The following is a 9,613-nucleotide window of genomic DNA, read 5'->3' as shown; positions in this document are numbered from 1 at the left end:
CATAATTTTCTTTTGTATCACGTACTCTTTTAAATTTTATTTATTCTATAATATAATTTCACACATTGTTTACTTGATTTTGAATTGATTTGTATTTTATTATGTACACTTTTAATATTTTTGATCAAATTTTGCTGTTTTATTTTTTCCAGCAAGAGAAACCAAACACGTTCATGAGCTTGTTCACTTTATTTCACTAAAAATTACACATGAATAACTAATGCTACCTGGATCCAGGTGATGAAGCAGTGGGAGGGGCTTCAGTCAGAAACGTCACAGACATGTCAGGCCTGTCACGAGTGAAAAGAAGACTGAAAAACTTTGGGATGTTAAACTTTGCTCTGCAGGACCCTGCTGGCACTAACGTGGACGTTCTTCAGCCGATCGCTCTCATCTCAGATTTTTGGAGCTTTAAATGCGACACAGTCACGGCTCGCAGGCTGTTTCATCATTTTAGCTTCTTTTCTCTTTCACTGCTGGTGGACTGAGCAAATCACACGATGCTGTGTTAATGCTATCCTCCAACCAGGCTTTGACATGATGATGATGTCGTTGATCCAATCAGGCTGAAGTCGAAGCGAGCAGCCCATCTTCAGGTGGCTGAGGGTTCCTGTGATGACTCTGATCTTCTTTCAGGTAAACAGGTGTAAAAGTCAAACTCAAAGCTGGCTTCAGTAGAAAATGGCGGTCGCGGGATTTCACTGATGGCGGTTTGAGGCTCAGCTGTGGCTCTTCTGCACAACTCTCTCCTCCAATTGCGCGTAGCGCTTCAGCAGCTCGTCGTACACCTGAAACAAAACAGAGGAAGAAATCCTGAGCTCACCTCTGCTTCCTGACCTGACAGAGAGGGCGGGGCTATATCTGAGACATCACAGACACTTTTCAAACACGCTGCATGTCTGCACCTTAATCTCAGCGCTTAGAGGCCATCTTGGAAACACTTGTGGGAGGCTGTGTCAGGTGTGATGAGTCCGTGTGTGTCAGTGAGTGAGTTTAATGAGTGTTCACAGGTTTGTTTGATGGAAACTGACTTACAGGAAAGTGGAGGAACTCTGAACGGGACAAGAGCCTGCACTGCAAAAACTCAAAATCTTGTACCAACCTTGTGATCTTGAACCAAGTGTATTTGTCTTATTTCTAGTCAAAATAATCTCATCACATTTAAAATGAGACACAATCAGCTACTGAGTAACATTTCAGTAAGATTTAGAAAACATGTTTTTAGAAAGGGCATCTTGAAACTACATCATTTTCACTACATCATTTTCACTTGTTCCACTGGCAGATTTTTTTCACTTAATACAAATTTTTTTGCTTGGAATAAGTGAAAAAGTCTGCCAATCAGCTACTCAGTGCCTGATTGTGTCTTATTTTTAGTGTGATGAGATTATTTTGATTAGAAATAAGACAAATGTCCTTGGTAAGACTTTGAGTTTGTTCAGTGTGTTCTTTGGACTCATCTGCTCCAGCGTCCTGCAGGTTGTTTTAGACCTGATTCCTACAGCGACACAGAGCTCAAACACACTGCAGCTGAAGAAAATAGCAGCAAACAGAAAAATGCTGCAGAAGCTCACAGAGACCAACACGGGGGTTTCATTAAGGTGACGGACCAGCTGCAGCAGTGACAGGAAGTAGAACATGTGAAGGACTGAGACGTGTTTAAAAGAAGCGGAGGATTCATCACCATGCAGGTAACGCGTGTTTGAATCACATGACACATAAAATCCAGCAGGTATGTGTTTACGATTAGCTGTTTACTGTTAGTGTGTTACATGTGCAGCTGGTCCGTCACCTTAATGTGTCCCCAGAAACACTGGTGTTGGTCTCTGCTGGAGAGCAGAACGTGTTTCTGTGGTTATGAGGGCACGTTTCATGAAGCTCCTGCCTCAGAGACCTGCTGCACGGTTCAGCTTCAGAGGCCAGCAGCGCATCATCATACAGTGGCCGCCTCACCTCCTTCGCCTTCGGATGCGGGGTGGCGACCAGTCGTGGTTCTGGTGCTTTCTTCACCACATCAACGAAGGACGCTCCGGATTCTGCCACCAGGCCTGAAACCAAACATCGACCAATCAGAAGCTTCTTACAGCCATATTTCACAAACACCTGAAGCAGAATTCACTGATCTGCCTTTTTCCTGTTCTGATGTCAGACGGTCTCACTGCAGGCTGTGAATCAGTCATGTCAACATGTTTTTCTGTTTGTAGACATAGTTTCTCCCTTTTTCATGGACCTGAGTGTAATGTTTAATCAGAGCGGTCTGACAAAGTAAAGAAATTGCCTGAGTTTAAGAACTTGGTCCAAATATTTTTATTCATGTGAAAGGAAATCAAAAAATATAGAACCCTGTTTCCATTTCCACAGACCAATGAGCAAAGTGTCACAGCCATCTCCATCAGGGCTGCCACCAGAGTACTGCAGGTCATCGGGCTGAGACCAAGTATACAGTCTGCATATATGCAGCTGAGCTGAGACTCCACAGACATCTCATGATACCATAGTATTGTGAATTAACATTTTCTGATTCGCTTTGTCAACATCTGCTTTATCCAATCACATAAAGTTCTCACGTCAGTTATTAACAGACTGCAAGTAACTGCCAACTAGACCACATTCAGCCTGCTAACAGCTGCTAACAGCTGCTAACAGTCTGCTTCCTCTCCTTCTTTCCTTTCCTTTTATGTCCTCTCCTTCTCTTCTCTCTTCAAACTGAAACACTCTCAGAGCTCAGAGACGAGGCAGTCTAGTGCGGGTTTTTCAAAATAAAAGCTGTGAACACACTGACCGTGCAGAGCTCTGTAGGCTGAACCCAAACAAGTGGAGTCGGACAGGTCGATGGTGTAGACCGGAGCGTTGAACACGTCAGACAGCACCTATGGAGGAGACCACAGGAAGTGACTCTTCTCCCTCTGAAACTCACAAAAATGCTGCTGCTTTGATGACATCATTATGGCTATGTCCATCTTTTACATACAGTCTATGCATGTGGGTGCTAATAAAGCCTCAGACAGACCTGCAGGATCTCTTTATTCGATGACGCTCCTCCCGTCGCCAGAACTCTGGTTCCTGGAACTGAAAACACAAAATGTCCTCCCAGCTGAGACTTAAAGGACATTCAAGGTTTATCTAAGGAGGACGACGGCTTTACTGTCACCTCAGTCACAGTTACAGCGCTCTGGCTCAGAATCAGAACCAGTGTAAAGACTGATCCACGAGTTTCCTCACACAGTAAAATCAAACAACAAATGGAAGCGTGTGAGGTCTGAGGAGGTCTTACTGATGGAGTATCCCAGTCTCTCAGCATGAAGCCGCCTGGACAGGAACTGACCCTCCACCACAGCCCGAACCTCCACCTGAGGACTCAGCGAGGACACCTGCAGGTGGGATACGTGAAACAGGTTTAACAGGTGAGACAGGTGTGCCACAGTCTGGGTGTTAATAGATGGAAACATAATAAATGTTGGTGCACAGACCTCACAGTCAGCAGAGTCAAAGCGATGAACACCAATCACAGGAGGCGTGATCTCCATAGTTTCAAAATAAAAGCCTGAAAACACACATCACAAGGAATCAGACAGAGGAGGCAAAGAAGGAAGGAAGGTAAGGAAAAAGAAAGGAACTGAAGCAAGGACAGGAAATGATGAGGTGAAATGAACCTCACCGATGTTTCCATGGTTTCCGAGCGGTGTGTCCCTCAAAGCTGCTGAGAAAAGTTCCCATGATGCTCCAGCACACTCGTTCCTGACGCGCTCCCTCGTCAGAGACCCGTTCTTGAAGCTGCTGATGACAAAACACCTGAAACACTGCAGCCTGTCTCTGGCTCCACCCCCTTTCCTAACCAACATGGCGGACGCATCGAGGAGTCTGGTTCCCTCTGACTTTCTTGACATCATTGAACCCTCACCTGACAGCTCACCTGTTTGTTTGTGTGTGTGTGTGTGTGTGTACCACAGCAGAGCCATGTACTCCTGCTGTTCCACCGGGTTACAGAAGACGTGACCCTCCAGAGCCGGACGAGGCTGCTGCAGCCACAGGAACACCGTGTCACTGGTCCCCAGACTCACCTGGACACACACACACACACGCACACACACGCATGCACGCGCACGCACGCACGCGCGCACACACACACACACATTAACAGCCACAGTAACCCGACGTGATGACAGGAAGTGTGCCAGAGTCAGACTCACGGCGACGTCTCCGGGCTGCAGCCTCATTCCTGCCAGCGACGCTGAAACACAAACAGGTTTGATTCAAACGTTTTTCACGTTCAGTTTATTTGAATCACGTCTGTTTTAGCATTTTTTATTTTTATTTATTTATTGTTTTCAATTCATTATTTTTATATCACTTTATTAATTTTGTGTTTAATGATGTTATTTTATTCTATTTTGTTATTAATTTAATATTTTATTTAATTTGTCATATTAGTAGAACTTTTATTTATGCTTATTTGTTTTACATGCTTTAGATTTCTCTTTAATTTCATGGTGAATCATAACCCACATGTTTAGTTAATTTTCACATTATTGTGGTTGTCATGCAGTGCTGATGTGAACCTGTGTGACTACAGGTTCACATCAGCACAAGTAACATGTTTACATGATCTCATTAAATGCTGGTTGTTAGTTTAACTTCATATTTATTCTATAACATATTTCAGCTGTTTTGTTGAAGCTTGTGTTTGTTGTCTCATTCAGGATAAATAAAGTTCATCTCATATGACCTCACTGAGATCAAGCTTTGCAGGATTCTTTCAAACAGGCCTGATGTTTGTGTTTAAACAGTCACACTTCATGATGTTGGGGAACAAATCTAATGATTAACCATCAATAACCTCACATGTACCTGGGTTGTCTCCAGTGAACGCCACCACACTGCAGCTCTCAGAGAAACCGTACCGATGCACAAAGTAGGAGGAGACGGGGCCCTGCAGACAGGCAGACCAGAATGTCACGGACCATCATGAGCACAAAAAAGCTCACAATCAGTGGAAACATTAACTTGTTATCCCTTTGATCCAGGTGATCGATAGATGGATTTTTTGTCTGCTTATTTTGTTGGTTTTTGTTTTTTGCCCTTTATCACCGTCCCTCTCCCCCGCTGTTTTTCTTTCCCTCTTTCTTTCTCCCCTATTTAGCAAGTGAAAATAAAATCAAATAAACAATATGGAGGAGTTGTACTTACATCTTCTGCATTCAGCTTGTCCTCGGTCATGGTTTCCTTCCACTTATAGCTTTGCAAAAAGTTGCGTAAAAAGCACTTGCAGCAACAAAAACATAATATTCCAGAAACAGGCTTTGCTGATCCGATCAGCTGTTCGTAACACTTCCTACGTTACCTGCCCGAAACCGGAACTGATGTCGTTTTCGCGTAAAATGTATTTTTTTCCTTTAGGGCATTTACAAAGACATGCTGGTGTTTTTAAATTAATGTTTGAGTTCCTGCCTTTCTGAATAGTTTCTGGGATGCAGAACTCAAAATGCACATGCTGGTTTCTTCAGAAATTTGCATTATAATATTTATTTTCATTTTTCCTGCAGTTTATAAAAGTTGGTGTATTTCAAAGATAAAACTTTGAAGACACTCAAAATAAATTTCCTGTGGCTGGAAACTATTTTGTGCAACTTTTTTGTATTTACAGTTTTGAGGGATAAGCCTCTGAAATTTCTGCAACTGGAAATATATGTTAAAAAAAACAAAAATGATTTTCAATTTGTTTGTAGTTTATTGCAATTTTTGGAATTTATGTAATTACTATGAACTTAATGCACAAATATTATTAAAATTGGGGCTGTAATGGTTGTATTGATGTATAGCAACTTGAAATGCTCCCAAAGTGCCACTACAGCATGTAAAATATAAAGATGGTGGACTTGGCTCTGTGGTTTTCATGTGTATCCATATTCAGTGATATAGCTGGAAATTAACTACACATATAAATCTTCTCTGTTTCTCTTTTTTGACATATTTCTCAAATAACCTATTTTATCATATTTATAATAAAACTGTAAATTCTGTTTTTGCTGTGACACCTGAATACTTTTAGTGGCCCCCGTGTGGCCACCCCATGAAAATATTCTGGAGGCTCCCCTGTTTACCAGCACAGATGTGGAGGGCAGTGGAGCTCCCAGCAGCTGGTCCAGGTGAGGAGCGGTGGCCTGCAGGCAGATCTCAGACCAGTTTCTGGTCCTGATGTCCAGCAGATTCATCCCTGAGCCTGAACAATCGATCAGTGGGTTCATTGATTAGCTGATGGGTGCGAGACCCTCAGAGAGCGACGAGCCACACAAACCGTACCGTCGCTGTAGTCGATGGCAGCGTAACCACCGAGGAAGAGAGAGGCGGCAAAGCTGCTGACCAATGAGATCCTCTGAAACCAAAAACACACACGTTCATCAGGTGTGAGGAAACAGCTGGAGGTGGGACTGTGCAGGTGCAGTGACGCTCTCACCTCGGTGTCCTGGAACTCCTCCGCTCGGGACTGACGCAGCTTGGCGATCTGGTTTCCTGTGAAACGCTGCAAACACACGGACGCGTCCTTTAAAGCTCTTTAACACACACACACACACACAGATTTGGCACAGCTGGACCTCGTAGGCTCTGGATCCGGTGATCTCCGCCAGCCTCAGAGCGCCTCCTGCTGCTGCCTGCAGGTCCTCACACTGCTGAGTGCTGCTCGAGTCCATCCACACCGGACTGTCCGACACCGAGAAGCTGTCCTGAGGACGCAGCAGCACACCTGAGTCTGCATTTAACCACACACACACACACACACACACACACACACACACACACACACACACACACACACACACACACACACCTGCAGCAGCTGGTGCAGGTCCTGGTCCGGGTCCAGATGTTTCAGAGTCTCAGACGCTCCTCTCCTCCAGAACACGCTGCCATGTTGCTGAGAGACAACACAAGTCAACCAGACTCCATTCACTTTTCTTCAAATTTTACAGGCTGGTTCCCGCCTCCTGCCAGGTGATGGCAGTGTGCTATATGATCAGAAGTATGTGGACACCCAGTGAGCAGCTCCCTCTGAGCTGCACATCACTCAGCAGCTTTGATTTCAGCAGGTAAATGTTTAGCGAGCACAAAAGTGCTTCAGGATTTACTCCGAGTCACACGTGCTGACGGGAAGTCGTGCAGTTAGTGTGACACGATGCTGTCATGTACACTGAAGCACTTCATGAGGAAACTGACTCTGTCTCAGGAAACTTCCCACCACACTCCACTCATTCTTCTCCAGATTTTAGTGGAAATTTGTTTTTAGTGTTTGCTGCTAAAAACAGAAGCAAGACTGAGTTCATAAAAACAGAAGGTTTAATATGACATCTGCGCTGTGATCAAAAGTATGCGGACACTCCTGGTTCTCCTGTGTTAAACAAGCTGTTCACTTTAAATTTGCACCTGAGAACATCAACATTTGAGTAAGTTCATACTGCACCAGGAGAACTTTGTACTGTGGATCAGCTGACAGCACAAACTGTCTGAACTTCCTGTTTCCCTCAGCACGAGTGGAGGCAGCACGTTAATAAGCACAGAGTCACACCTGTCCAGGTGTCCACATATTTCTGCTCATACTGCAGCACCCGTCCTGTTCATGCTTCACAAATTATTGGACATTTATGCCAAAGTCTAACTTTAACCATCACCTGACCGCTGCCTGACAGCGCTCTGACACGGGAGAAGTCAAGCCCCGCCCTCTTCATCTTGTCCAATAGCAGGTCCAGAGCCTGGAGGTGGGGAATAGCCAATCACAGAGACACAAACACAGGTCAGGCGTGAGCTGATGAACCTCAGCGTGAGTTAATAGTTTAACAGCTGTGTGTGTTACTGTGTGTGTGTGTTACTGTGTGTGAGTGTTACTGTGAGTGTTACTGTGTGTGTGTCTCACCTTGACCCACATGAGCACAGGTGAGGTGACAGTGAGTCTGTCAGTGTGGATATGAACTCCTCCCTGAGTCCTGAGAGCAACAAATACACCTGAACGGTCAGACTTTCAAAATAAGACAGTGGCTGGAATCCTTTCACAATAAAAGCCTGCCAGTCACCCTGACAGGTGTGAGTGTGACTCATGAAGCCTTCCAGCTGATGCTGTCAGGTTTATATGATCTATACCTGAATTCGGGCAGCTCGGCGTCAAACTGCACGCCGCTCTGATGAACCACACGCAGCTCTCCATCGATGACCACCGCCTTCAGCTTCAGGAAGACATGAAGAGGAGCAGAGTAAAGACAGAGCTGCTGATTGGACGGTAAACCTGGGTTTAAAGTGCAGTGGAGGGGGCGCTGATGTCACATGTTAGGAGGAAATGTTTCAGACTGTTTCAGGAAACCACGGACGAACCTTCATCTGAACCGTTGAAGCTCCGCAGGACTTTTACTTTGAAGGGACGGTTCCTGTTTCATTGTTTCATGAAGTTGAGCTGATGAAAGTTTTAGTGGTTGTAAAGAAAAAGAATGATTTATATAAGCGATGAATGAAGTGAAGAAGAGGATGGTGCAGCTGGAGGTGCTCGCTGTCTTTATACAACTAGGATCTGATAATTGTTGTACTTCCTGCTGCTGTCTCGGACACATCCGTGTGAAAACTGACATTTTTACTGTCACTCAGACTTTTCAGGGATAAATGAAGGAAAATGACGTCATCCTGTTCACAGAGACGCTGACAGGTTATCGGCCACGTCACTGACGGCAGCTTAAACACCTGAAATAGCATCTTAGGCTTTATGAGCTCAGATTCACTGATCAGCTTCATTTCCTCTTATTGATTATTGGAAACGTACCGGACGTCAGCAGCTCTGACAGCTTCTGACGTCATCGACCTGTTTCAATCTGCGAGTGCACGCGGGTCAAAACCTATCCGATCCAACAAATCAAACCTTCCGCCGTCTCCACGTTCTGCGCCTGCGCACTAAAGTCCGTTATTTTACTGCTACGTGCACGTGGACAGCATGTCACAGCAGACTCCGCGCAGGTGAAGGAGGGACAGGTGAGGTGCTGTTACCTGCTGCGTGCTCAAGTCAAGGCCCAGGTAGAGAGGAGCGCGCGGAGCGGAGGCCATGAGCGCGAGGAACCACACAGGAGGAGGAGGGGTCCAACGCTTAGTGACACAGCCCACAGGCTCCTCCTCCTCCTCAGCGTAGACTCCGTGTTCGTGCTTTTAAAGGGACAGTTCACCCAAACCCTTTAGTTCACGTCACAGACCGACATGGTTCAACGTGGCTCAGCCAATAGAGTGGACAGGGTTTATTTGTTGTTGTCAGTAGCAACGAGGCCTACGATGGTGCCAGAGCACATGTTGAATCAGCACTATGGGCGGACTTCACACAGGGACAGTGTGGAAATGGAATAAAGGTGAGCGTTATCTGAGGTCCATGGACACGCCTCCAGGTCACATGACGGATTTAATCTGACACAGCAACGAGTTGCAGCCACGCTGAGTCTGTGTTTTAACTCCTGTTGAAAGTTCAGACTTTAAACTACACACCAGTTTGTAAATGTTACTGATCGGCCACTAAAACCAGTCATGATAAAAGAGCAGACCCAGTGTTTTTTTCTGAATCGTCACGTTTAGTTTGGGAAAATCATCGTTTTCAGAA

The 9,613-nt window shown here is 45.2% G+C and overlaps 1 protein-coding gene across 9 annotated transcripts; it reads right to left on the bottom strand.

The window, feature by feature from the left end:
- Nucleotides 1-174: 174 nt before the first annotated feature.
- On the bottom strand, nucleotides 175-9,549 carry xylb (xylulokinase homolog (H. influenzae)). Of its 9 annotated transcripts, none has more exons than XM_080306900.1 (19): nucleotides 9,019-9,549; nucleotides 8,131-8,213; nucleotides 7,907-7,976; nucleotides 7,665-7,745; nucleotides 6,827-6,913; nucleotides 6,594-6,722; nucleotides 6,455-6,520; nucleotides 6,301-6,373; nucleotides 6,102-6,220; nucleotides 4,849-4,930; nucleotides 4,191-4,231; nucleotides 3,946-4,061; nucleotides 3,659-3,774; nucleotides 3,471-3,544; nucleotides 3,275-3,371; nucleotides 3,011-3,069; nucleotides 2,783-2,870; nucleotides 1,793-2,048; nucleotides 175-788 (listed from the first exon to the last, which is right to left on the bottom strand). In XM_080306900.1, the coding sequence occupies exons 1-19, from the start codon at nucleotides 9,073-9,075 to the stop codon at nucleotides 770-772; spliced, it is 1,713 nt and encodes a 570-aa protein (XP_080163026.1). In that variant the 5' UTR covers nucleotides 9,076-9,549; the 3' UTR covers nucleotides 175-769. The 9 variants fall into 9 exon arrangements, with proteins under 9 accessions (XP_080163026.1, XP_026036219.2, XP_080163024.1 ...); XM_026180434.2 differs by having other exon boundaries at nucleotides 1,954-2,048; XM_080306898.1 differs by having other exon boundaries at nucleotides 3,946-4,231.
- Between the last annotated feature and the right edge of the window lie 64 nt (nucleotides 9,550-9,613).

The sequence above is a fragment of the Astatotilapia calliptera genome, chromosome 9 (assembly GCF_964374335.1).
Source record: "Astatotilapia calliptera chromosome 9, fAstCal68.1, whole genome shotgun sequence".
Classification (NCBI taxonomy): Eukaryota; Metazoa; Chordata; class Actinopteri; order Cichliformes; family Cichlidae; genus Astatotilapia; species Astatotilapia calliptera.
The sequence above is the reverse complement of the archived record's forward strand: the minus strand, read 5'-3'. Positions and strand labels throughout refer to the sequence as shown.

What these genes read in the sequence shown, in the direction of transcription:
- xylb (XM_080306893.1), bottom strand. Translation starts at nt 9,075, where the DNA reads ATGGCCTCCGCTCCGCGCGCTCCTCTCTACCTGGGCCTTGACTTGAGC. An exon ending in GCCGAGCTGCCCGAATTCAG is followed by an intron (nt 7,977 to 8,130) that starts GTATAGATCATA and finishes TGTTGCTCTCAG; the next exon opens with GACTCAGGGAGGAGTTCATA. An exon ending in AGCCTACAGAGCTCTGCACG is followed by an intron (nt 2,049 to 2,782) that starts GTCAGTGTGTTC and finishes GTTTGGTTTCAG; the next exon opens with GCCTGGTGGCAGAATCCGGA.